Raw genomic sequence first — 27968 nt, 5'->3', positions numbered from 1 at the left:
GTTATCTCATGGATGATAAGATTGCCTCCTCCCTAACCTAGGGGACCACACCCAACCTGGCCTCCTTCCAATCTCAAGTGCTCCGAACCACACTGCAAATTGTGTTAACCGGGTTTAAATGCTCATCTCCGGGGTAGCCTTGGGCTGAGGTTTGGGCTTTCAGCTGGAAGCTGAGCGGGAGCGCTGCTTCTCTAACCGCGGAGAAGAGCTATCATCCAAAACATCTGTTGCATTTTCACAAAGTACTTCTTTCCGGTCTTGCAGAGAGCCCTCCAGTCCGCAGCCCCCATCATCTGGGCCCGCCCCTCGCAACGAGATCGCGGGGAGGGGCCGAGGCGAAACCGGAGCCCAGCGCCCACCACCCTGGCTGGCGACGTGGCTCCGCGGCCCCGGCCTCCCCCGGCGGCGCCGTGGCCAATGGGCGCGTGAGTGGGGCGGCCCGAGCCTCCCGGAGCCAGCCGGGCGCGCCCCTCGCTGGGGAGGGGACAGCGGCTGCGGCGCTACGAGCCCCCACTGCCCGGCAGCCTCCCTTTGCTCGCGACTATGGCGCGCGGTGGCCGCCTGGGACTCGCCCTGGGGCTGCTGCTGGCACTGGTGCTGGCGCTGCGGGCCAAGCCCACGGTGCGCAAGGAGCGCGTGGTTCGGCCCGATTCAGAGCTGGGCGAGCGGCCGCCCGAGGACAACCAGAGCTTCCAGTACGATCATGAGGCCTTCCTAGGCAAGGAGGATTCCAAGACCTTCGATCAGCTAAGCCCGGACGAGAGCAAGGAGAGGCTGGGGTGAGGCTGAGGCCCGGGCCGCGCGAGCGACCACGCAGGGGACCACACAGGGGACCACGCAGGGGCCCACGGCCCCCTCGGAGGGAGCCACGCGGGACCACGAGCGCAAAGCGAAAGTGAAATCGCGCCAGTTGGTCTTAGGGCTGAGGCCAGAGCTAGGCTCAGAGGCACAAAGTTGCTAACCGGTACTCAGACCCCGCGTGGAGGTCGCCACCACGCCCGGCCAGGATAGCTTCCCACGGGAGGCGAGAACGTGGCAGCGGCCTGGGGAGCAGGGAGCGAGAGGGCCCGCCCCCTCATCTAGGTTTCATCAGAAGAGACTGGAGTGAGCCAGAGTTTTTTGGCTGTGGCCTTTTAGTACCCGGTTCTTTCCCACAGTCCAGAGAGAGGTACTTGAGACTTGCTTAAACAAAATCTCAAGATCAAACAAATGTGTTAGAGCTGGAGAAGCTTGTTCTTGGCCTGTCTCTAGGTCAGGGTGAATGTTCTTGTCATCTGACCAGTCACCCCAGAAATCTCACTTAGAGACATAGAAATCAGGTTTTTAAAGGGGCTAATTGGGAGAAGAGGTGTAGAGATGGACACTGATTCTTTGGACTCTAGTTCCAACATTATGGGTGAGACACTCAGCTTTTTGACAACTGATTGTCAGGAGCAAAAAATAAAACAAAACAAAAACAAACAAACAAAAATCCCTGCAAAATGGCTTTGGTGATGAATTGTGAGTTTAGCTTGGAATCAGGAAACATACCTGGGCAACATCTCAGTAACCCCTACCCTGGTGCCCAGGAGACACATGGACATTGTGCAGTTATCCAGAAACCTGCCAGAGGGACTAGAAGCCAGTGAGGAGCAGGTGAAGGCAGGGCTGAGGAGGAGGAACACAGCAATCCTGCCTGTGGGCCACCGGAGCTTCCAGAACCTGCTCCTGGGGGGGAGGAGGAACTTCTCGTTCTGCTACAGTTGTAAAGAACACAGCCATCTCTGTGCCACGGAAAGGCCAGAGTATTCAGTGGGACAGGATAAGCGATACCTGTTGTGTAGGTGAGCATCTGCCTGTGCTGATAAAAAGACCTTTGGACTTCAAAGTCACCTCCACACGGTATCTTTTATTTGTCAGGGAAGTACTTTCTCTTCTTTTTTGGGGACTTTAACAATAGGGGCCATTGATAAATTCACTACACTGTGCTGCTTTGAGGCCTGGAGACTGAGTTATTCTGGGGCCCTGATTGCAGCCATTCTGCATTGTCTTGGAAAGGAGGAAAAGGGAGTTAGGAACTGGAAACACTTAAGTTTAGGTCCTCTGGCTTCATTTAATTCCCACATCAGGGTAATTAGCTTAAGTGCCAGGTAGAAGGGGTGGTGACGTTCTCATCCTTGTATGAAGACTTTGTTCATTTATTCATTTAGCAAGCACAGCAGTGGCTCCTGTGTTTGGGCCATGTTTGACATCTGGCAAGTACAAAGATGAACCCTCATGTTCTAGGTCTCAGGGTGCTGGCCACCATCCAGTGTGGAGGAGGACAGGCAAACACCTTCAGGATTGCTGAGATGATGACATCATCCGTGTGTTTTGCAGGAACCCCCTCCCGGGGGGGGGGGGGGCTTCAGGTTGGAGGGAGGTGCTTGGTTTTGTAGGTGGTATGCTTATGGGATGGTTCAAAGGTTGCTGGGTGTACGATAATAGAAAGGTGTTCCTGAAGTGAGAGGCCCGCTTATATATCATGGTTTTAACTCTTGTGGGGCAGGAGGGGTGCAGGGAAGAAGAATTGGGAGATAGAAGAGGAGGGAAAGTAAAGATCAGAGGGACAGCCTCAAGGAGGTAGAGATGTTATCAGTGTCTGTGTGTGGTGGACAGGACGTCCTAATCCCCAAACCTTGTTGGGAAAGCCTGGCAGTAGAGTGCAGAGTGTAACAGTGGCAGAAATGGAGTCCTGGGCAGGCTGGGGTCACTGCGCCTGGGAATTAGGATGAGAAAGACGGTAGCACTTGTCCTTGACCCCGTGTTGAGGAAGGAACCAAAGATAACTTCCGGGTCCCTGGCCGGAGCCCCTTCCCATCTAAGGTCACCTGGGTCAGAATTGGGCTGGGACTCTTGGAAATGACAGATCTAGGCTGGAATTAACTGGGAAGTTGCCTCTCTGTCTTTTTTCTCAACAGCCCCCTTCATTCAAGTCTGGGCTGGCATGGGAGTAGCATGGCTACATCTTGGCAACTCTGTGTCTATCCCTTGACTGTCTATTGAAAACACATGTCATGGTTAGGACTTCTGGAAACAAGGAAAGGTTCCAGGTTCAGTGGCCTCATGTAATCTTAGAAAAATGTCAGTTACTTTCCAACGTGGTTTCACCTGTTCACCAAGTGTCTGGTTTTTCTTGTCTCCTTGACAGCAGCTGTCAGGGGAACTCCCTTTGCCCTGCACCTCTCCTGGAGGCTTTATTGACTGCTTTTACTTGCTGGGAGTTAGTGTTTTACTTCCACCCTTCACCTACATTGTTGTCCCAGTGAGAAAAGGCACCTTCCTCCCCTTCAGTCCTCACAGGTCTTGTCACTTGGGCATTTCTGCTCACAGTGGGGCTCAGAGACTCACTTGCATGAGGTCACACAGATAACCAGAGCCACAGGAAGATCTACATGTCCTGACTAATGCATTCGGAGAGTACATTCCATTTCCTTTCTCAGGATCTTACTCCTGTGATTTTCCAGAGGTCAAGACCACTCCTATAATTCCAGTCAAGAGTTTTAGAGCTCTTGCCCTGTGTTGGGCGGATCTAGGCCCTGGCCCTGGATGTCGATAGGTCCCGTGATTTCAGGCCATTGAGCCTTTGTTGGCCTGAGTATCTGCTTCTCCATGGCGATGGGTAACCAATGGGTAGTGTTGCCAGGGTGTCCTTCAGACTGGAGCAGCCCCAGCCTGACTGGTGTTGAGTGAATCCTGCTGCGACCAGCCGGGTTGTCCCCAGAGAAGCCTGAACATGCATGTGATTCAATCTTTCAGTCCCAGATCTGCTAAAATTGTGCTTGAAGGGACATTTTAAAGTCCACAACTTTCCGAGAAAGGAGCTGGGCTCCTTGAATTCAGGTAGGAAATGTTGACTGGTTTCCCCTCCCCGATTCTTCATCTTTCCTACTAAAAGTTACAGGTCAAACCGTATTTATAAAGAACTAAAGAATTCAGTTCCCCTCTCTAATTTAGTCAGTGTTAACTGTTAATTAGAACTACCACTAACAAAATGTATCACTGGGGTTGATAGAATTCTAGCCCCAAAGAAAGATACTGAGTCTCCATTGGCCAGTAGGACCTCATCCAGGTGTGTGGAACGTCTCTTAAACATTACGTTAGCATTAGCGTATGGGTGTGAGGAAGTCCCTCACAGAGGTGACACTCTTAGCTTGTAGCTACTTAACTTAGAGACGGACAGGCGGTAAGTTTCCAACTTGGATTTTACCCTGAATTAGTGTTTAGGATGCCTGGGTAGAGTCTAGCTTGATATCTCCAGAACCTAGGTCAAAGTAGAGTTGGAAACCCAAGAGGGCACAGTGGTCTATATCCTGTTAGCAGAGCTGCTCAGTTTCTTCAGCTGCCAGAGGGCCAGCTTTGTCCAACAGGATTGGTCTCCTGCTCCTTAGGTTTCAAATCCTTGAGTACAAGAGAGTAGGACTTAAAAACAAACAGCTCCTTTATCTTTCGATTAACATAAAATTTCCTGTTGTTGCATTGTACCTAAAGCTCAACACAGTTAGACCTAATCGATCTTCCGGGCCACTTCTCATCGGGTGGTCATGACATCTCCAAAGTCCTGAGCTGAGAAAAATTCTGAGTTCATATCTAGGTTTCAGGATATAGAGGCATGGTCCATTAGTGCTGTCTGCCCCTGGCCCTGGTTTCCGGGAGGAGAAGGCATATCATCTTTGGAAGGAAGATGGACTGAATCTATCTTAGAATTTTTATAACATTTAAGACTGCAAATTGCTTCATGTTGCCAGGCCAATACCATACAATTTTGATTGTGGCCCTGAGGGATTTATGGTTTCATTTTATTACTTTTTTTTTTTTAAAAACTACAGGAAAATTGTTGATCGAATCGACAGTGATGGAGACGGCCTTGTTACTACTGAGGAGCTGAAAGTTTGGATCAAACGGGTACAGAAAAGATACATCTACGATAATGTGGCTAAAGTCTGGAAGGATTATGATAGGGACAAAGACGAAAAGATCTCCTGGGAAGAATACAAGCAGGCCACCTATGGCTACTACCTGGGTAAGACACCACAGCAGAGATGGCACAGTGGGGAGCAAGGTCACAGGAGGCTCATCATGGCTGCCTCCTTCACCCAAATGTCACAACCTTCAAGTGAAACCTGTTGTGTAACATCCTCCTCCACCTACTAAGAATGTACCAAGTTGCTTCCTTTGACTGACATAGGGGAAGGAGTCTTCGGTCATGGCCCTGCTTAAACTCTCAGAAGTGCACACAGAGAAGAGAAAGAAAAAAAAAATGCTTCTGACAGTTTCTAATTGCTGCTGTCATTGGGTAGTAAGGATGAAGTACACCCAAAGCATCATCAGGAAACGGAATTCCGTGAAGTGGGGAGAGGGGTGGAAACCAGGCCTTGAAGCGTGGATTTCAGTTTGGAGAGACTGTGGGGAGGGTGGCATTGTTGGAGGGGCAGAGGCACAGAAATGCATGCATGGTGGGTGAGGCTTGGGTTAGTAGTAGGTTAGAGGAAGGAGGGAGGAGTATGCCACAGACCCTCCAGATGGACAACAGGGAGACAGGCTTGGGGAGAAAGGAAGGTAATCAAAGCCAGATTCTGAGAGCTTGAAAGCTCAGCAGAGGCATTTAGATATTCTAAAACACAGGGAATCCTCGTATATCCTGGATGGAAAGGCGTAAATGAAGGCAGAAGACTATAATAAAATAAGGTCTGAACTTGTGTGGTCTAAAGCCTGTGCTCTTGAGCACCTGCTATAAAGTCCCTGCTGGGCACTGAGGTCGATTATGGGATGGCTTGGAGGGAGGGAGAGTGCAAGGGGCATTTTGAATAGAAGTGTTTTCAAGAAGTCAGTAGGTGAGTAAGGATGGCTTGTATGTGTGTGAAGCATAAGTGAATGGGAACGGAGAGGCTCCCTTTAAAAAGGCTGTGTGTGCCCTGCAGGAAACCCTGCTGAATTCCAAGATAGCTCTGATCATCACACCTTTAAAAAGATGCTGCCACGGGATGAGAGGAGGTTTAAGGCTTCAGACCTCGATGGCGACCTGACAGCTACTCGGGAGGAGTTCACTGCCTTTCTGCACCCAGAGGAGTTTGAACATATGAAGGAGATTGTAGTTCTGGTGAGAACCATGAAAATCCAGACTGGGAAAGGATCAGGGAGAAAACTGTCCCCACACCTTGTCCCTTTTTCCAAAAGGAGACTTTCAGCCTGCTGGGGAACTGGGGAAGGACTGGAGTTGAATATGTCAAATCTCTATCTGTCCAGGAAGTAGTCAGGACAAGCTAGCTGTTGTAACAGACACCCGATGGAAGCCACCTAACACGGAGTAAGCCTGTTCCTTACTTGCACGGTGCCCATTAAAGATGGTCCCAGGCAGATCCCCTGGGCAGCTCCCCATTAAACAGTGGGAGGCTATCTCTACCCTCTGCTCTGCTGTCTTAGAGTGTCAGGTGGCAGATAAAGGACAGAGACAGAATGAAGAGATGTGATAGCCTGTCTTCACTGTTCAGCCCAGGAAACAGGATATATGTACCCATTTATGACCTGGCCCATCTTAGTTATGCAGAGCCTGAGAGACGCCATTTAGATAAACTCAGAAAGAACTGGTGGGTTAGTGAGCCGCTAGCCAGACTCTGCCCTGTTGCTGTTGCTATTGTTGTTGTTGCACTCTCTTTCTTCCCTCCCTCCCTCCCTTCCTACCTTCTTCCTGTTTTCATCTTGGAAGGATTAGAAAACCTTATGGAAACACACAGAGATTGCAGCTGGAAGGCTGCTACTTCAACTGTATGCCCTGTGGGCAGATGGCTTGGATGCCAAGCTTATAAAGGGTCAGTGCTGTAAGGGCTCGAGTGTCACTGCTTTCCATAGTGTCCCACTGGGCCCCGCCTGTCTTCATTTTTCATGACATTTAAATAAATGTCATCACCTGTTTCCTGGGCAGAGTCAGTTCCAGCCGCTGGGAAGCTGTTAATGAAAGGTTTTTTTTTTTTTTCTTTCATAAACAGCTCTGAATATCTTAGATCCCCAGTCAGTGACAATGCTCACTCCTGCCTCATACTTTGCCTCATGACGTCCATGACCCCAAGGACCAGGCAGTGGTCCAAGAATTATTTCTCATATTCACTCAACATCCATTGAGTGATAACTAATGAAATGGGGCGGGGGGGGCAGGGTAGCTACCACAGGGAAATTGTTTGCCTTCAAGCGAGATTGGTGCTCTGGATTCCAACTGTTTTCCTGAATGAGGAAGTCCTTGGGTTACAGGACAGTAAATTCCCTTTGTAAATTACTGATGTGGGAGGGGGGTGGACAGGACGATCCATAGCATGAGAACTTAAAACTAAATACAGCTAATTGGAGAATACTTTCACAGTCAGTTACTGTTTAAATCTCTGTAGTTTTATATGTGTCTCTGACACCAGCTGAGGGTCCTAGCTCTTCACTATGGAATCTGCTTTTATCTGGGGCTTCTCCTGCTGGACTCTCAGACTCCTAGGGTGATGTCTGGTGGTGGGTATCGGTCGGTTGGTGTGCTGGGCTTCGTGAGAGCGTCAGAGCACAGTGAGTTTACAAACACTCTTTCTTTTGAGGAGAGGGTTCCGATTTAAAATTGTGGAGAAAGGATATGGGGATTCCAACCGTCATCTGTTTGCAGTGTAATTGGGCTGCCCAGAAGCTACTAGAATAAGTCGCCAAGCGTTATAAAGGCAGACAAAGAGGGCAGTAGGAGTCTCAAAGCATATGGCCATCTTGTTGTTTCCCCATTACTTCCTAGGAAACCCTGGAGGATATCGACAAGAACGGGGATGGTTTTGTGGACCAGGATGAGTACATTGGTGAGTGCGGGCTGCAGTGGCTGAGCTGTCCACAGTGGGCAACATTCTTCTCCACACACTCCCACCCGTGAACTGATGGCCTCACTGCTGGGAGCTCCCAACAGAGAGGACCCTCCAGCACTATTTGCTGCATAGGTCCAACTGGCCAAGTGAGTAATTAAACTTCCCTTAGGGGGAGAAAAAGCCAAAGGAGGCCAGCCAGCAGCCCTCCCCACGGGTCCCAGGGTGCTCTTTGTCACGCTGCCTTTAAGTGGGATTGGAGAGCCTGCTCTATGGTGAGGCTAGAGTAAATGGGAGGATTCTACTGCTAGGAACGGACACCATGACCAAGACAACTCTTATAAGGACAACATTTAATTGGGGCTGGTTTGCAGGTTCAGAGGTTCATCAAGGCATGAGCATGGCAGCATCCAGGCAGGCATGGTGTAGGAAGAGCTGAGAGTTCTACATCTCATTCTGAAGGCAAACAGAAGATTGGCTTTCCAGGCAGCTAGGATGAGAGTCTTAAAAGCCCATGCTCACAACGACACACCTACTCCAACAAGGCCACGCCTCTTCCAACAAGGCCCCACCTCCTAATAGTGCCACTCCTTGGGCCAAGAATATACAAACCATCACAGAGGAGAAGACTCAAATTAGGCATAGGTCTGCTGGCTGAGAACCTGAGTGTGGGTGGGTGAGACTGTGACTAATGAGATTGGTCAATTAGAGATGCTCATCCTCTGGTGGTCTATCCTAGCTGGAGGAACCATAGTTGACATTTTTTTTTTTTACTGAGAAACCAGGAAATTTGCCTGACTGAAACTCAGATCCACAGCAGCCTGTAGTCCCTAAGTACAAAGATCTGCAGCCCCACCAAGTAACTGCCCAGCAGTGGCTCAGGACTGCAACCTCAGGCGGCTGTCTTATAAGAGCTCTCCTTTTCCTGTCTCAAGTTAAAACTGGGGTCGGGGTGGTAGCATGGGGAGCACTGGATTGGGTATTGACTTATGGAAAGAGATGGAGAACTCTGTGTGTGTGTGTGTGTGTGTGTGTGTGTGTGTGTGTGTGTGTGTGTGTGTGTAAAACAGATGCATAAGGACAAGCTCTCTGGTAATGCTGAGCACAGCTTCTGCTAGCTGTGAAAAGTCACGTGGTTGTAGAGCTGGACATTTCCCTGTCTGTCATGGGAAATAGGCAGGTCCTTTGCCTCAGCAGCTAAGGTGACTCTAGCTTTGTACCATATGGATGCTAACAGTGGCCTCCTCAGTGTAGGTGGTAGAGCCTCTTGAGAGGCACTTAAGGGAGGGGAGTGTTCAGAGCCTCAAACCTGTCACCATGACAGCAGTGATTGAATTAAACAGAGAGAAAGGCTTCCTGACCAAAACAAACCATGGGTACTTTGGGCTAGCAGTGTATGTTCTTGACACTTCTCCTGAACTCTTCATTGAGGTGGTGCCTGCCTGGGGCACAATTCTGAGTGACTTTGACTAAAAGAAACACTTTATTTTCTGGAATGTGCAGGATGGGGAAGAGGGTATTATATTTGGTAATCGAATTTTCAGCAGCTAATATCGAGAAAGACTTTATGTATGAACCTGTCAGGCAAGGGGCCTGATTTCTAGGGTGTGCCCACTTTAAGCAAGCTAAGTGAGTTGCTAGTGTGGCACACTGGAAAGGCTCTGGGATGTAGAGTCCTAGTTTTCCCATCCACTGACTGTGTGACCCTCAGAGAACCCTGTAATTCTCCTCTGCCTGGGGTTTCAGGATGGGTAACAGGATGAACTGCACCCATTCCTGCAGGGTTGACTGAAGCTCAGACTAGCTCATGAGGTAATCATTTCTCAAAAGACAGTATTCAGGGGTGGCCATTTGTTCAGTGAATAGAGTGCTTGCTGTACAAGCATAAGAACCTGGGTTCAGCTCTCCAGTACCCACAGAACAAGTCTGGAGCTGTGGCACACACCTGTTATCCCAGCACTCGGGAGGCAGAGACTGCAGGACTCTGGGGCTTAAGGTCCAGCCCTCAGTCTCGACAGCCCGCAAACTCCAGGTGCATTAAGAAAGGCCATGTCTCAGAATACAAGATGAAGTCAGTAATGGATGAAGAAACCTGACATAAAGCTTTGGTGTTCCCACACATGAGTACACATGGGAACATGTACACACACAATGTGCCAGTATTAGCCATGAGTTTGTTGTTGTTTGCTTGGTTGACTGGTTGCTTGGTTGCTTTGGTTTTAGGTTTTTCAACACAGGATTTCTCTGTGTTAACAACCCTGGTTGTCCTAGAACTCGCATTGGAGACCAGATTGGCCGTAAACTCCCAGAGATCTGCCTGCTTTTGCCTCTAGTGCTAGGATTAAAGGGGTGGGTCCCCGTGCCAGGCCACCTTGTGGTTTTTCTTGTCTTTTTCCCTTCTTTCAAGTGTCTACTCAATCTGATGACTGACTTTCCCTTTACCTTGAAACTTTATACGAAGAACTTTTTTTTTTCTTCTTTGAAACATTGTTGTAGTTTTTTCCCCAAATTGAAACTTTAATACCAAAGGTTTCTTTTCTATACTGAAATTTCATCACAGAAAGCTTTGGGTCTGTTCTTTTCTATTCTTTTCTTGTTTGGTTGGTTAGTGTCCCCACACCCACCCACTCCACCCCACCCTCTATATTGAAACTTTTTTCTTCTTATGGCTTTGAAACTGTGTTTCCTTCAGAGAAACCACCCGTGTGATGTGTAAGCAGACAATAACAAAACAAAATAACCCAAATTAAAGAGTGAATGGCGGCTGGACATGGTGGTGCACACCTTTAATCCCAGTTTTTGGCAAGCAGAAGCAGGCAAATCTCTGACAGTGCCAGGTAGCCTGGTCTACTAGTGAGTTCCAGGTCAGCCCAGTGACATAGTAAGACACTGTCTCAAAATAGCACACAGAAAGTAGTGTATGAATGTTCCCTTCTCTTTGTCCCTGGCACTTTATAAAGTTGAGAACATGATCTGTCTTATAGTAATTGTTAGAGAAAGAAGGTTGAAAGAAGGTTGTCTGAGAAAACCCTTGGGAGTTGAGGTAAGCCACTGAATGAGCACAGAGGGCAAGATGGCGTTGGCAGCAAGCCTCCGATGGTCCTGTGCAGCCTCCAGTTCAGGAGCGGTGGGATGCATCCTCACCCCAATTGTAAAATGGAGGAATAGCAGCCACTACTTCAGACAGTGTAAAGGAATTGAAAAGAAAAGAAAAGATACATCGGATACTCATGGAAGACTTCCAGCTATGAAAAGTGTTACTTTGTTTTCCCCTTCATGGTGCCTGCTAGAATAGAGGCCTTCCCATAAGTAGCCCCGTGGTCTTGAGAAATATAATTTACTGATTATTATCTTCATTTCACAAGCGCTGGGCTTACACCATGAACTAAGGAACCCAAGTCTTGTCCGCTGGCTTCTAACCAAGTCCTGTCAGTGGCCATCCCGCAGCTGTGTATCCAGTGTGATTTAGTTCTCTCCATGGGCTGTCACCCTTCCGAAAATGCAGGGGTCAAGCTTTTTTGGTTTTTCCCTTCCTGGTTGCCTTCTGTAACTGAAAACAGCTTTGCTTTCTAGCGGACATGTTTTCTCACGAGGACAATGGCCCTGAGCCAGACTGGGTTTTGTCTGAACGGGAGCAGTTCAATGATTTCCGAGATCTGAACAAGGACGGGAAGCTGGACAAGGATGAGATTCGCCACTGGATCCTCCCTCAGGACTACGACCATGCACAGGCCGAGGCCCGGCATCTGGTGTATGAGTCAGACAAAAACAAGGTAGCTTCCATGTTCAGAGCCATCAATCAACAGGAAGCAGCCTGTTCAGGGTTGGGTTTGTCAGCCTTGTTAGCAACACCATCGGCTCCTTTTGGCCATTTCCCGTTTACTCCTCTTACTCTCCAGGAGAAACCTATATAATACACCAGTACCATGACAGCTGCAGGGAGCAAGACGCCATCTTTCCTGCATAGTCTGGCATGGGCCATAGACTAAAATTACCGAGCACACCCTGTAGGACTAAGGCATCTTTGATGTGGTCAGGCCATAGGTGTAAGAAATTCACCCAGTATGTCCTGAGGTAAATTTGTTTCTCCTTTCATCTAGTCATCAAGTATTTATAAAACATGTCTGACATAGAGAGTCCATCCCTTTAGAGGTCAAACACCTCAAGCAAGTGCCTGGGGTTCTGTTTGTGTGTTTGGGGGCCAGGAGCTCAAATGACTTAGAGTATTTCCATTCCCACTGATAGGAATCCAAGTAAACAGGCTGGGAGTGTTTGTAACTCAGTCACAAGGCACTTGGCTATCATGAGTCAGGCTTTGGGTTCAGTCCCTAGTACTATAGTAATAATAATTTGTTAGAATCTAAATGAGGAAATAAATAAGATTAGGAAAACATTGCTGCCTCATCTGGCTTTAATCGCCCCAAACACTGAGCTTTGCAGACCTACATGTTACACAGTGAGGCCATGAAAGGGAAGTGAGGGTCTTTCTGGCCTGTTTTGAGAACACCCACATTGCTCGTAGAGTCTACCTTCTGAGTTCCCAGGAGCTCTCTGAGGCACTCCAGTGCGGCTTCTACCAATAGCCAGATTCCGTTCCAGTTTGGAGTTTGGCACTGTTGCCACAGGAGATGAGAAAGGAGCACTTCTGGACGATTAGGTGTACACTTTGAAACCCCCTCAGATTAGTGGACATAGTGCTGACCAGCAAGAGCTCCCAGTGACCCCTGACCGCTCTTTTGTTTTCTCTCAGGATGAGATGCTAACCAAGGAGGAGATTCTAGACAACTGGAACATGTTTGTGGGAAGCCAAGCCACCAATTACGGGGAAGATCTGACCAAAAATCATGATGAACTTTGAAGGACACTCATCCTCATGTGGCCAACGGCCTCCGGCTTTCTGCGATGTTCTGGGTGATTGCTATAGGTGTCAAGTGTATAGCAGTTGTGTCCCTCAACAATGCTATTATACCTCAGATTGGGGTAGAAATTATTTTTCACTCCATATTTACTGGAAAATAACCATCACTATTTATTCCAGTAGGATTTTTCCTGAAGCACATTAAACTCTTGGCAAATTGCAGTTCTCTGAGGGGATACATTGCTACAGCATGATTTTCTAGACTCCTCCTCTACTTAATTAATTAATGGGCAAGAAATCATGAAAGGGTTCTGTAGCTCAAGGTGGGTGGGTGGGTGGGACACTGCACAGAATAATCACTATGTGTTTGAACTATTAAATTTTGGGTTTTTTTAGTTGCCACTGTTAAATGGTGGTGAAGGTAAGGCTTGGAGGAGTCAATATTGTATTTTCCTAGGTCAGCCAACCTTGGAATAGGCATGGTATTTCTAACTCTTTATATTTGGAGCTGTTATCATAAATGGTATATAAACTTTTGTGTGTTTTCCTTATGGGCCTGCTAATGTGCACAGTAAACCCACATCTTTGGGGTTTTGTTTTGCTTTGTTTTTAATACTAAGAAGCAATCAAAAAAAAAAAAGATAATGTGAACAAGAAAGAAATGTTAGGATTAGGAAAAAAGATGAATGCCAGGTATTTGAAAAACTGTATGACCATGGTCAACACTTTAATATACTTGAGAAATTTTTTTACATGTTAATGAACCGGGTCTGTTTTTTTAAAAAATAGTGAATAGAAATGCAGTCCCTTCCTGGCTGTGAGGCTAGGGATCCAGATGTAGTGGAATTTATTATTTGTTGAGTCCTGAACCTTTGAGCCTGCTTCTAGCACAGCTTATGCCAAGGAGACAGGGCAAGGTGATAGCTAAGCCATTGACCAAACTATCTGGAGGAATAATTACAGGTGCAATTCCACCTTGTAAATGGGAGGAGAAGAATAAAGGATGTCTTTGCGGATTTCCCCATGTGTCTTGTGTTTGATTTCATAGAAAGCGTGCTTTCTTTGTTCCTCTGGGATTAAACGTTCAACAGGGTCCGTGGTCTAGATCAAAATGGACTCAGTATTTACTAGCAAGTTCAGAATCTATCAGTAGCTGCTGATTTCATCCCTCTGTACTTCGTGTCCGTCTCTGCAGTTAGGGAACCCAGTGTCATTTCCACAGTAGAATCCGTCCTGAGACAAAATCCAGATCTTGGTATTGCCTGTGGGGCCTGCCGAACAGATCTGGTCCTGCTTCCCTTCTGAGAACTGCCTCTTTCTTTAGTCTTCTTTTTTCTCCCCCTTTCCCCACCCTTTTACCCCATCCTCCACCCTCACTGATTTTGTTGCTTAGATGAACTCCCTGGGTGAGAAATGAACAAAGCCCTAAACAGCGCCAGCCAGCGTAGTTCAGGCTGGGGAAGTAGAGAGCTTCCTGAGCTTGTGTATAGAGCGTGAGTGACGGTATACTGACAAGAACATGGTTGATCCATCCCAAAGCAGCCATGCAACAAAGTCTTTACCCAGCGTGGACTGTGTGGCTTCCTCACATCCAGAGACCAAGCCCCAAGGCCACACACTGTATTGCCTGGTTCTGTGTGTCAGTTTGTTATATGGAGTCATAAGAGAGGAAGGCACCTCAGTTCAGGAAGTATCGTGAGATCCAGCTATAAGGCATTTTCTCAATTAGTGATCAATGGGGCAGGGCCCAGCCAATTGTGGTGGTCCTTGGTTCTATAAGTACACAGGCTGTGCAAGTCATGGGGAGCAAGCCAATAAGCAGGATCCCTCCATGGTTTCTGCTTAAGCTCCTGCCTCTAGGATCCTGCCATGCTTGCATTCTTGTCCTGATTTCAATAATGAGTAGCAATATAGAAATGTAAGCTACGTAAACCCTTTCCTCCCCAACTTGCTCTTTAGTCAAGGTGTTTCGCTGAGGCAATTAAAAGCCAAGCCACACTTCAGTTAGGGCAGAATTGATTACAAATTACTGGGGAAGACAGCCAGAGACTCCAGGTGAGGGCCCACCATCCTCACCCCCTTCTTCCAGGAATCCTAACTCCCAAGTAGGCACAGCTGACCTCCTGAAGATGGAGGCTGTTTAGCTCTGAAGATAACTTAGAACACCGAGGTCTTTCCCTGGTCCTGTCCTTTGCACCTGCTGCCCTCTCAGATTCAGGGCACACAACCCCCATTTCCCACAACCTCTGTAACACGCATGTTTCCCATCATTGAGGCCTTTCAGACTCCACAGTTTAACAGAGCTCCACCTGGGTCCCTGCCCTGTTATGCTATGTTTTTTTTTTTTCACAGTGTAACATTTTAATGATACACATACAAAATGTGTAACCATCAGATCAGAAACAGATATCCAGTTCAGCCTTCTGCATCAGATCATCCAGATTTTATTAGAGCAGTAGTCAGACACTTCTCTATTCTAGCTTAAGCTTTCAGTTGTCCGTGTCTACTGACTGTGGCTCTTCTATTCTTTTTCATTGGCCTACGGATCTGTTTGATGGTGATATCATGCTGTTTTATTTTATTTTTTTTTATTAACTTGAGTATTTCTTATATACATTTCAAGTGTTATTCCCTTTCCCGGTTTCCGGGCAAACATCCCCCTCCCCCCTATGTTTTATGTCTTGGTTTGTATTACAATTTTTATTTGTTTCCTGTAGTCCAGACTACAAGCACAGAGCTGTTTTGCTGGGACAGAAACTTAAAAAACCCCTCATGATTCTAGAGGCCAGAGTGTGAGATAAAAGTGTCAGCAGGCAAGTAGGGAGTTGACTTGTTGGTGGCACTTGCACCTGAGTTAATCCAAGACCCATGGCTTTCTTTTGTTTGTGTTTTTATTTTTATTTTTTTTTAATGCAGGCTGGCATGTGCTCTTTATGTCAGTGTTAGGAAGAAGATCCTGGTCTTGCCTGCAGGCAGTCTAGCCTACTTAGTGAATTCTAAGCAAGAGAGGGAACCTGTCTCAAAGCACAAGGTGCACGGTGCCCAAGGAATGGCAGCAGAGGTTGTCCTGTGGCTTTCATGCTCAATCATGCATGCACAAGTGCACACACACAGTGCCTTCCGAATGTCCTGCCTGGACAGACTCCATTTCTTCCAGCTTCGGTGACTCTGGAGCTTGTAGCTCTGTTGTATCACAGTCTCTGTCTTCAAAAGGACTTCCTCTCTTTCTGGACATCTCTCTCAGTGATATAAGGACACTTCCTTTTGGGTCGTCTTGAGTCTTCCAAATAAGGTTATGTACACAGGCTAAGAGCTGAGAGGTGCGTATGCCTTTGGGGAGTAGGGGTACCCTATTTACATTTGATATTACAGAGTTAGCACAGCCAGACCCAACCTCCAAGCTTAAAACATGAAGCACATTGAGGACAAGGGCTTGTCTCATCTGCTTCTGAGGACCTGGAATAGCAGAGTCCTGGACCAGACATCATCAGGGCCCAGATTCAAATCTAGGTACCCAAAGCCTCAGTGATTTAGTATTGAGTTGGAGTAAGATAAGTCTCCAGGTCTTGTGTGTTCTCTCTGTATCTTTGCTCCTCGTTGATACTGATTGCATGGAAATGTCTTAAGTCCTCTAAGCTGGAAACAGGTTCCTGTTGTCTCTCTTCCTAACCTTTCCTTCCCTTCTCTCTCTTGTTCCCTCCCTCTCTCTTTCTTCCCTTCCCTTCTGTCTTAGGGCTTCTATCTCTGTGATAAAAACACTATAACCAAAGCAGTTTGGAGGGGAGAGGGTTTATTTCATTTTACACATTCAGATCACAGCCTCTCACTGAGGAAGTCAGGACAGGAACTCAGTAGGAACTGGGAGGCGGGAGCCGACACAGAGGAAGAGTGCTGTCTACAGTCTTGCTCCTCACGGCTTGCTCAGCCTGCTCTTATGGTACCCAGACCACAGCCCAGGGATGCTACTGCCCACTGGGAACTGGGCCTTCTCCTCTCTTCTCTTTAAAACTGTGTCTCACTCTGCTTCCTAGAATGACCTTGAGTTCAATTTGTGAGCTGCCTACCTCAGTCTCCCCACGCGCTGTGAATCATTATGCCCAAGGACTGATGGCCTCTTTTCCTTTTAAAGGATTGGAAACCCCAACTTCCACAAAATGACAAAGTAACATTGTGTAGCCCAATACGTAGTCATAACAGTTTTGCAAGGTACTCATTATTTTTCCCTGCAAAAGGAATCCCGGTGGATATTATTAGATTACACCTAGTAGAACACGGAGTGCATTTGGAGCATTAAGTTTTTTCTTTCAAGCCAGTGCACATACAAAGACTAATACTCAGAGACTTGAGTGTCTGAGGCTGAGTTTAACACTATTTAAAGAAAGAAAACCTTCACCAGGGGGACATAACTGTTAACATGGTGATTTGTAAAACCCTGGATTTCTAATAAGGTCTGACTGTTTCAAGGAAAACATATTTTGTTTCTAGGTAACATTTCAAGTCTTATTATGAACAAACACTACAAAATTGATTTGTAATGGGCAATACTGTAATGTCACAAGGCATTATTTAATGCTTAATGTGACTGAAAGCATTAATTGCTAGGAGCCACATTCTGTCCAAGCAGAATATGAACGCACATTTTGTACCGTCTCTTACTGTACGTTTTCAGATGAATTCGAGTGTGACAAAAGGCGCTCAGAAAGGCTGCACTGTCGGAGGATTCCCTTTACCTGCTCGGATTATTACAGTTGCTCCCTTGTTAGCAAGCACAGGACTCACGCCTGCTCAGAAGTGCCCAGTAACAAGAGCTACAAGCTGCTAAGCTACCACATCTTGTGAAGTAGTGCGCAGCCAGCGACTGACTTCTTTTTAAAGCGTCTGGGTTTACTTAGTCACCTTCATCGTAACATCCTAGCTTCCTCTGAGAACATGCAGTTGAGACTTGGCTGTCTCTGCACTCTTAAACTGAGTTTATGGTGCTAGAATTGCCCACTAAAAGCCAGTGAGTGGTGTGATCCTTGGCTCTGGCTTCTGCTGGAAAGAGTGTGTCAGCATACTTCAGCTCCTGGCGTTTACCTAACCTGGAGGCTATTTCCCTAGAAACTATTCTGACTCTCAGTTCTGGTGAGTTCCAGGGGACAATCCAGGCCACATGCATCCCATCATCCCTTGCTCCTTACTCGCCGTTGTAATTTTTCTCACACAAAATAGAAAATGATGTGGGATTCACTACAGATGCACAGAAGAGGAACGTAACAGTTGTGTGTTTTTCTACCTTAAGGTATGTCGTGGGCCCACACAGCATTTTAGTTGTTCTGGGGGAAATGCTGGTGGCTGACTTCCAGGGACCAGGGAAGGGCAATCCTGCCACCAAAACCTTGATGAGCAGGGACTGTGTTCAGCATGGCACTCTTGTCCCCATTTCAAATCAGGAATTTACAAAGGGAAGCAGTGACTCGGGTCATAGAGCTCATTAAAAAGGTGGCTATGTCTGAGCCCAGATTGAGACCCTTGTTGCCAGTATCTCCCCAAACCCTGAGCCACTTTTTCTATGCTCTCTGGGTTTAGACAGACCTACCCCAACCTTGCTCTGGCTGGGCTTCTCCATACAATGGAGGGGTCCGTGGGCCAAAGGGGTTTTGCTGACCCAGAGTCAGTGCCGCCACATTCCAAGTCTCCATAGGACCCAGCATCATGACCCAATGACCTCAGTGCACTTCCAAAGTATATCTTCCAAAAGGTGGCCAGAATAGCAGGTGTCTGCACCTCTAGTTTCCAGTTAGCCAATGGGTGTCCTCCAGTGCTAGGGTTTGTGAGTCCCCTAAAATTCACATACTGAAACTGAGATCCATACGATAGGGTTGACAGCTCACTCTTTAGGGGATGATTAAGTCAAAGAATCCATATCCACATGTACAAGACAAAAAGAGAACCAACCAGCCCGCTTTGCCCATCAACTCTCCGAGCCTGGAAGGACTCACAAGACACCATGGAAACAGAAGACAACTCTTAATAACTACCATAACAGCTACTGCCTCCATCTTGGACTTCTCAGCCTCCAGACTGTGAGAATTCTTTATAAATGGATCAGATTAATGTATATTGTGAGAAAAGTAAGAACAAAGATACAGAACCCTCACAGTGCCCACTGATAAGAAGAAACCATTGGGGTGACCCATAGCCTGCTTTTTCATTTTTGTTTCCACTTTAGGGTCCATAGTGTCAGGGGAGCGTCCATCACAACACCAGGACAATCAGGGCTGTCCTGGGTTACCCAAGACGTGCTGTTTTCCTGCATAGGAGAAAGATTCAGGCTACAAATCCAGGTCTTGCTAAGGGTAAAGTGTTCTCTTGGTCATTCTGTTGCATTAACTCTGACTTAAGACCCTCTCAGTGAAGGACACTATCGTCACCACACTGTTAAAAACCAGGTGGCAGAGCATGGCACAGTATAGAAACTCAGGACCACTGTGATGAGTTGGTCTGACAGAAAGATGAGTCCAGGGCTGGGGAGACGGCTCAGTCAGTGAGGTGCCTCATAAGCACAAGGGCCTGAGTCAAATCCTTTAAAAACTGTTAGGTGAAGGAAGGGGGGGTGTCTTAGTTACTGTTCTATTGCTATGAAAAGACACTATCACCAAGGCCACTTATAGAAGAAAACACTTAGATGGGGGCTTGCTTACAGTTAACTCCCCAGCCCTGGACCCATCTTTCTGTCAGACCAACTCTGTTTTCTTCACAGTGGTCCCAACTTTCTATGTCCTACCCTGCTCTGCCTCCAGGTTTTAAACAGTGTGGTGACTATAGTGTCCTTCACTGAGAGGGTCTTATGTCAGCGTTAATGCAACAGAATGACTAAGAGAGCAGAGGATTCGTCCATGATTGTCGTGACGGAAGCATGGCAGCAGGTAGGCAAGCATGGTGCTGGAGAATTAACTGAGTGCTTTACATCCGGATCCCCAGGCAGCAGGCAGAGAGAGACACTGGGCCTGGTGTGGGTGTTTTAAACCTCAGAGCTCATTCCCAGTGGCACATCTCCTGTCTCAAACAGTTCCACTTCCAGGTGACTAAGCTTTCAAATATATGAGCCAGGTGGGTCCTCAAGGCTCACTGGCCACACAGTCTAATGAGCGACCTTAAGTCTAATGAGAGCCCCCACCTAAAGGAGGGGGCGACATTCCTTAGTTAAATGCAAACCCACACCAGGACATACAGACCTCTCCCATGCATACACATTACACACATACATTTAAAGGGAAAGAAAAGACGGGCCCAAAGGTTCTATGGTCTCTGTAAGTTATCTTTCTCCTCCGTCTTTCCCGGTTATACAGTGGAATAAGAATACTGACTTCTCAGAGTGGCTGGACAGCATGAAGAGACCATGTGAGGGCGAGAACCTCTGGGAATGAAGCAAGGCCTCCAAGGACCCACATGAGCACAGGTCCAGAACCAGAAGCTGGGCAGGTCAATGCCTGCACACCCCAGTTTGCTGGAAAATAGTTTCCCAAGTTTGAGGATTACTGCAGAAGTGTTTTAAAACCTTAATGTTTATCTAGGCAAAAGAGCCTTGGTGACAATGGGTAGCCTGGGGCCTTTGTGTATATTGTGCACAGCAAGCATATTCCAGAGCTAGAGCTGAAAAGAGTCTCTGTTTGCTTGAAAAGCATTCGCTTCTGAGTACGGCTGGGAAAGGTCATTAGAGACCTTCTTTTCCAGATGTGGACACAGGCCCAGAGACTAAACCTCAAGTTTTTTCTGTTGTGTTGAGCACAGGCAGTTCTAACATTAGAACCCTTCTCTCTGTTCCCCACCACCATCCTCATCTGGAAAACGGTGATAATGATAATATAGCATCAGCTCTTGAGTGGCTTCCCTGCATTAGGGATGGTCAGCAATCAGTGCACACAGGCTGCCTTTATTGCTGTCACACCTCAGCATGCACTGTCCTCATGTAGCATCAGAGATTAATTTTATTCAGTTACTTGTTGACTTCCACCCGTGACATATGTGATGGATACAGGCTAAGGATGTGGCAGAGAAGCATCCAAGGTTTGACATTGTGTTGTTTTAAATATAGGAAAAAGAAAGGTGACCTTTCTAGTACTATAGTTCATACTGACAGATAAAAAATAAAAATAAAAATTAAGTATCTACTTACTGGAAGAAGCTAAAGATATATAATGAGTCAAATTCAATTAATGAACCCAGACCATGGGAAATAGATAACCTAGCTGATAGGATATTGGCAAAGAAGTAACTAATATCATTGGATGTGGAGAAGCTAGCAGAACAGCAGGCCTGCAGGCAGTGCATGGCCATTATGTAGAAATGGCCATCTTCATGCCCTAGGTTTGCTCAGGGCTGGGGCTGCATAACCGAGAGGATATCAGTGCTGAGGTTAAGAGTGGGAGTTTGGAGTATGGTAGCTTCACAGAAGCGAATGACTTCTGTCTGCAAACCTCACTGTGCCTTTCTTGTAAAAGGGTTAGAATGGCGCCTCCCTCGCTGCACAGTTGTGAGCTGTTATGTGTGTTAAATTGTGTAAAGTGTTTGGCTACAGGGCTATTCCAAAAAGAGAATTCCACTACGAGGTTCAATAACTGTTATACAAACCTTTAAGGCATTGACAGCCATTTTAAAGGCAAAAACACATACTAGGGAGTTTACAAGGAAATGCACAGAGAACCACCAATAAACCTCACTTTATGACATGGGGGTCTCCATGCGCAGTGTTAGACAATCCACACTATGCTGCACTCATCAGCTTCTGCAGACTGTTCCTGAAGTCTTCTGGAAGGCTCTCTGGTTTGCTAGTGGCTGGGTTCACAAAGACGTGGACTGAAGACCCCGTGGTACAGGCCAGAGTGTCAAACTGTGCTAGTTTAGGGTGGCCAAAGAAAAAACCATCAATGAGATCATGGTGATTTACTGAAGGCAGCTCCATGGTGGGTTTAGGAGGAAACAGAGCCAGTCGGTAACATACACTGGAGCGACCCACTTTCTCCACAGCCAGGGCAGCCAGTGGGACCTGAGGGAAGCCGATGGGTGTATGGTATTTGCACTGATTGGTCACCATGAAGCCCACCAGGGGGGATATCAGCAAGCTGGTTTCCAGGCCACAGTACCTAGAAAGTGAAATCACAGTGTTTAGGTCACCACGACACTGACACCATCTCCTAACTCGAAGACTGTGTCACGGGCACCCCAGTTCCATCTCTCCCTACCTAAGCTCCTTTGGACAAGTTACTTAACTTCCCCTAACCTCAGTTCCTACAACAATATAATGACCACGGTCTTCCTAGTCTGATTATGAGCATAAAAGACCAACGTTTAGGGATGGAGAGATGGCTCAGAGGTTAAGAGCACATGCTCTTCTTCCAGAGGATCTAAGTTCTGTTCCCAGCTCTCGTGTCAGGTGGCTTACAACTGCCCATTACTCCAGCTTCGGGTGTTTTGATACTCTCTTCTGGTCTCCATGGTCACTGAATTCATGTATACATATCCCCATACAAGTATCTCCCATATATAAAATAAAATCTCTTTTTCTAAAAAGATTTATGTTTATCATTTAATATACCATAGTTCCTAGACATAATGATCTCTCGAGAAACATAAGCTGCCTTAATATAAATCTGTCAACTTCTCTAGTTGTGATAACATATTCTGACAAACGCAAAACAATTTAGAAAGGTTTACTTTAGCTCCTAACTCCAGGTTAGAGTCCACCTCTGCAAGGAAGTCTTGCAGAATCTTGAAATAGTCACATCCATAGTCAAGAGCAGAGTGGAATGAAGGCATGCATGCTTGCTAGTGCTCAGCTCGATGCTTACACAGTTCTGCACCCCATGCCCAGGGGATGGTGCCACCCACAGTGGGCTGGGTCTTCCTACATCAAGCCCCCACAGACATGCCCATAGACCAAACTGATGTAGACAATTCTTCATTGAGACTGTCTTTCCAGATGATTCTAGATTATGCCAGTTTTACAATCAAAATGAACCATCGCACCTGCTTTTCTTCCCAACAAGAGTTAGGTATTTCTGTGCTAAATGAAAAAGAAAACTCATTATAAGACGTTACTGTGCCCTTTAGCTCTGCCTCTACACTGTGATCTCTTTAAGAACGAGAGCTGCATCTTTTTGCTTGTTGACTAGAAATGAGTGGCCCTTGGCATAGAATTTATAGGACCAAATCCCAGCATAGAGGACCTATTGGCAGTTATGGGCTGCTGAGAAATGAAGAGTCAGTTTTCTCTAAGAATGTATCCCCTAATAAATCAACATGTTCCAGTGGAAGACCACACATATTTGAGCAGCACAGATTGGCCTATTTAAAGGTGGGGTGTCACCAAGGTGGGTAGGAAGGGAAGGAGTAGGTAAATCTGGTGGGGGGGGTGGCCACAAGAAAGAATGAACATGATCAAAACTCAGTGGACAAAATTCTCATAAAAACACAACCCTTCAAGGTCAAACAGAATGGGAGGGAAGAGCATTGTGCCAAGGGCCAGCCCCTGCCTTCTCCCACTGAAGGCCCATTGTTATTCTTGTGATTTAAGCATTTCCCTATGGCTCTTTCTTGCAAAGACTGAATGTGAGGGCTCTCTGTAAAGAACAATGGTGAGTTATGTAAAGGTTTCACTCTAAAATTGTTCATTGGAGGTGGAGTCGTTCCAGGAGGGCTGTGCGAGGGGCTTGTGTGACCTCACCCCTGTGGCACACCAATGTCACCCAGGGAGACACTGGATACTTTTTATTTTCCCACAGGAAAGCTGTCCAATGGAAGAGTCCAGTTACAGAACAGAACAGTTGTTCTATAACATACTGGGTGAGATCATTTGTTACATTAGAATACAATGTGAATCCAGGTTACCTAGAAAGAACTTTGAAAGGATGAACTGGCTTTCTTTTTCTTTTTCCTTGTATGAATGTTTCCAACTGATCACAATTTACCTTTGAAAGAAGAAAATGACTGAATATTTTTTAAAAAGGCACACAAAGATCTAAATGGGGTCTCTTGGCCTTTTCTCTGGCTGTCCTCTGTGTCTCTTCTTCAGGAGTGCCATGTCATAATCTATTCAGGTTACTGTTACAAAAGTAGCATATTCTGGGGTAATCTTATAAACCCAGAAGTTCATTTCGAACCGTTCTGCTATCCTGAGCATCTAAGATTAAGATGCCAGCAGATGGGGTCTGGAGAGAGTTCGCTTAGTGCTTCATAGGCAGTGCTGATGTGTGTGTGTAGGGCATGAGTGAGGACGCTCTCCCAGGTCTAGGTCATAAGGGCATTAATTCAATTCATGAGACTCTGCCCTTACCACCGAATCAACTCCCACGGGGCCCCATCTATAGAGTCTCTCATATTGAAGATTAAATTTCAATGCAGGGATCTGGGATAACACACACATCCCGGGCATCACTGAGAAGAGCCTTACTTTGGGCTCTATCTCCAAGATCCACTGAAATTCAGATCCCCCTCATTTCCACAGCCTCTCTGTGACTTTTCTATTCCAGGCCACATTTCCCTCTCTCTGTTCGGGAGCAGACAGCAGAGAAGCAGTATCTCTTGCCTTCAGGATAGAAATATTTCATGAGCTCCCTGTTTGCAAGTGAGCACAGCCCAGATGCTCTTAAATAATTGAAAGGTGCCACATTTAAGCACAGCAGCCACTGTGCACCTGGGATGTGAGAAGCCTGTGCCCCTGCACTGTCCTCTCTTCAGTCTTCCAAACAACCCTGCAAGGTGGTGTTTGCCTCCCTGACTTTATAGGGAATAAAGAGAGAAATTTGCAGGCAATAGTGCTGGGCCTGGCTCCAAACTCTGGGCTCTCATGATGCAAATTCACACATGCCTCCCCGACCCAGATTCCAAAATTTTAGATGATGAAACTAACAAAAAAAAAATCTGCATCTCAAGTCAATGAACTACATTAAAATCTTTTTAATTATTTGAGAAACCCATACAATATATTTTGATAACCCCTTAGTTAATTACCCTAACTCCTCTCATATTCATCCCACTTCCCATAATCCCACAACTTCTCTTGTGTGTGTGTGTGTGTGTGTGTGTGTGTGTGTGTGTGTGTGTGTGTGTGTGTGTAGGATCAACCTACCAGGAGCCATAACCCTCTCACTGTAATTGTTTCTGTGACATCAGAGCAGTGTTATCTCCTGAAACACCACACACTGTGTTCAAAACTTCACAAACCAGTTTGACGGGATTGGTGGTGGCCACAGGCTTCCAGTGAGAAGCTTTTCTACTGTTACTTTTCTTTTTCTGCAAAGTATGTAAGGGTAAAACTCAAGTAGTCATAAGTCCCCGAAAATAAACCCAGTAGTTTCCTATGGGCTATTACTCTTCCCTTGGTGAGATATTGGTTTGTTCCCCTTTGGTTGCCCAGGAAAGTCGTGTTCCCCCTTCTATTCTCAACATCTTCTTTCCGTTATATTTCTATCTTCAACAAGTCTTAATTGTGTACCCCTTACATCTCCAGCATGTCCTAGATAAGGAAGAGGAACCAGCTGCAGAGTGAGGTCTCCTTTGCATACTGTGTAAATCTCAAGCAAAATAAATGATCAGACTCAATCCCAATAAAATGTGATAAACTTAATACCAGGCTAAGTTCAGGGATGCTGTCAGGTAGGAGCAGGGACCTACTTGATCTTGGGAAGCATGGATAGTTTTCAGAGAAGTGACAGCTTAAAATGGGATATGAAAAAGATTCAGAGTTATCTAAGTAAGTAGGGGAAGGAAAAGCCTTCTGCAGAAAACAGCACGTACCAGAGGCCAGAGAGAAAGGCTATGGAGACAGCAGAAGTTCCCACCAGGGGAACAGAGACTACAGAGGAGGCAGGAGGCAGTCTGGGAAGGGTTTTGTGAATGAGCTTGGCCTTTATCCCGGGCAATGGCAAGACAGTGCACACATGGAAGGGAGAGGCAAGATGGGGGTTGTTCTGTGAAATGATCAATGGTTTCAATGGGGCAGATCGAGATACGGAAGGCAATAATGTCTGCAGAGGAGCAGCAAGGCAATCCTATCCTCTTGGAAAAGATGTTGGTGACTTGCACCAGAGTGGCCACAGAGGAGATGAGAAACAATCTGATGAACTCAAGAGGTTTTGTTTTTTATTTTCTTTTTCTTATTTATTTATTTATTTATTTATTTATTTATTTATTTATTTTGCAAAAGTCTAGTGACAGAATGAGGGAGAAGGTGTTTAAAATAGTAGTTCTCAGACTTTGGCAAGGGGCTGGCAGGAGGGGATGATGGGAATGCTTAGTGTGAGGGAAGAAGAAAAAAATGAGTCAGGTGCTAAGGAGGCTGGATTGAGACTCCGGGTATCTAAGAAGCGATACGAACCATTGCCTAATGTTCCCTGCCTCTCTTAGCAACTGTCTCCTGCCAAACCTGTCTTATAAGCGCCAAACCTACATATCCAAATGTTTCCAGGGAGAAACTCTAGGCTCTGTGCTTAATGGAATCCGGTTCGGGCAGGTAACACAGAGCATTGGGGTTGGCTGAGAGTAATACAGTGCGATATGTCTGTGTGGAACTGGAAAACAAGTGCCGGTCCAATGCCAGACAGATTCAGGCTTCTGAAAGGCATTAGGCAGGTTTTGTCCTTCAAGGCCCCAGTCTATAATCATTGAGTTGAAGTGATTATCTAACATGGGAAGAGATTATGTCTTGGTGACCCAGAGACTCAACTTTTCATGAACTCATTTGCAGTTGATGACTTCCTGGCTTGTAACACGTAACCGGAAGTGTATGAGTCACAGGAGCTGAATGCTAATCGTCCATGCCTGACTCGGTAAATTTTAGACAGTGGAATGCTTCGGTTCAAAGAACCTCTGCGGATGGATCTTCTAGTACCGGGGCTCTCAACCATGACTCAAACCAGAATCTCTCGCAGAACCTCAGAATCTCATAGATCTTCCACATCCCGCCAGACCTCCCCAGGAGGGTTCCAGACAGCCTTGCGGGCTGCTGAAGACTGTGCAAATTAGTTTCTCCTACAGAAACTACACATTAAAATAAGGAAATAATCCAGACGAGGAGACAAATGGATCAAAGGGTCAGAGGGAAAGGCTCTAGTATCCTTACTCCACACTTTTCAGTGGGGCTGCTCAGCACTTTACCCTATGACTCAGCGCTTGCTCTGGCTTGAAGACCAAGGAGTCCCTGAGGCATTCATCACTCGGTGATAAACACTCCACGTCATACTGCCCAGACTTGTACCTGGCCAGGCAACTTCGTTCATTCTCCCACGCTCCCCTCTCTTCCAAGTTCCCATCTCCTTCAATAAACCCATAACTAGGTTCTGCCTGAGCTCCCAATAGAAAGCCTACATGACTTCTGGTTTGTCTGAGGACACGGTCTACAGAACATGTACCTGTCAGGTAGTGGGCGGCCCTCAGGCAGATGGCACGGCTACACCTTTCAGAAGAGTGAAACTATTTATGTCACTTGATGTAATTTACAGAGAACAGGCTAGAGCCTGTGGTCAGTCACCTGGAGTGCCGGGGCAGAAAGATGATGGCAGGAACCCCATCCTTACACTCTCTCAACTAAACATAGGTTCAGCAGTGGGAGCCCATACAGGGCTGAATCCTCAGGGAGCCTCCCATAGGATCTGCAGAACTGTCAGCCTCCGGAGACTAAGAAGCTGGCACTAAAGAATGTACTATTTACCGCTCTGCATGAATAATTAGTTTTCCATCAAGCATGTGTAGACCTCATCATTACAGAATGATTGGAGTCTACAAAGCCCAGGAGCACTAGTAGTCTGGGTTAACCTAACCGTAGGTTAGCCATGCCCAGTAATTTGTCATAGTGAGACTTGAATGGCCTGGAACTCTCCAAGTATGCTGTGAACGCAGAGATCCACCTGCTTCTCCCTCTCAAGTGCTGGGACTAAAGCTGTGCACAGCCACACCAGTTAAAGGCCCTTCCTTTCCCTTTGTTGGTTGTTGTTTGTTGTTGTCGTTGTCATGGGAACTCAACACAGGGCCTTGCACAAAATCAAAGACAAAAGACAAAGACAATGGGACCAGCTTCTGGGGCGGAGTTTAAAGTAATGTAAATTACATAATAAATATAATAGAATTTAATTAACATTTACTGTACTGCTATAACATGAATGTACTCAAGAGGTCTGGCTCGATTCTTGGTGGCAAAGACTCAAGCATAACCAGTTTGAGATACTAAAAGTTGATAGCCTAAGCTTGGCTGTTTAAGTTTTACCAATTTAATCATTCCCTGGGGTTTGGTGCTGGTA

The 27968-nt window shown here is 46.5% G+C and overlaps 2 protein-coding genes across 7 annotated transcripts in view; one reads left to right on the top strand and one right to left on the bottom strand.

Moving 5' to 3' along the window:
• Them7 (thioesterase superfamily member 7) overlaps positions 1 to 27968 on the bottom strand; it is a 238012-nt gene that overhangs the window by 48767 nt on the left and 161277 nt on the right. For 2 of the 6 annotated variants that reach the window (XM_063284588.1, XM_063284589.1), the window contains exon 3: positions 13027 to 21818. The exons of 1 other annotated variant lie outside the window; for it this stretch is intronic. In XM_063284588.1, the coding sequence (XP_063140658.1) occupies positions 21440 to 21818 (379 nt within the window). In that variant the 3' untranslated portion in view covers positions 13027 to 21439. Of the gene's footprint in view, positions 1 to 13026; positions 21819 to 27968 lie in introns of those variants that run through there. 3 more of the 6 variants (NM_001144862.2, XM_063284592.1, XM_063284590.1) reach the window with 3 other exon arrangements.
• On the top strand, positions 92 to 14336 carry Rcn1 (reticulocalbin 1). The gene is made up of 6 exons (NM_001108586.1): positions 92 to 779; positions 4848 to 5041; positions 5940 to 6118; positions 7775 to 7835; positions 11409 to 11608; positions 12586 to 14336. Exons 1-6 carry the CDS (start codon positions 544 to 546, stop codon positions 12691 to 12693), a joined length of 978 nt encoding a protein of 325 aa, NP_001102056.1. The 5' UTR covers positions 92 to 543; the 3' UTR covers positions 12694 to 14336.

The sequence above is a fragment of the Rattus norvegicus genome, chromosome 3, assembly GCF_036323735.1.
Source record: "Rattus norvegicus strain BN/NHsdMcwi chromosome 3, GRCr8, whole genome shotgun sequence".
Classification (NCBI taxonomy): Eukaryota; Metazoa; Chordata; class Mammalia; order Rodentia; family Muridae; genus Rattus; species Rattus norvegicus.
This window is presented reverse-complemented; position numbering and strand designations above follow the sequence as displayed.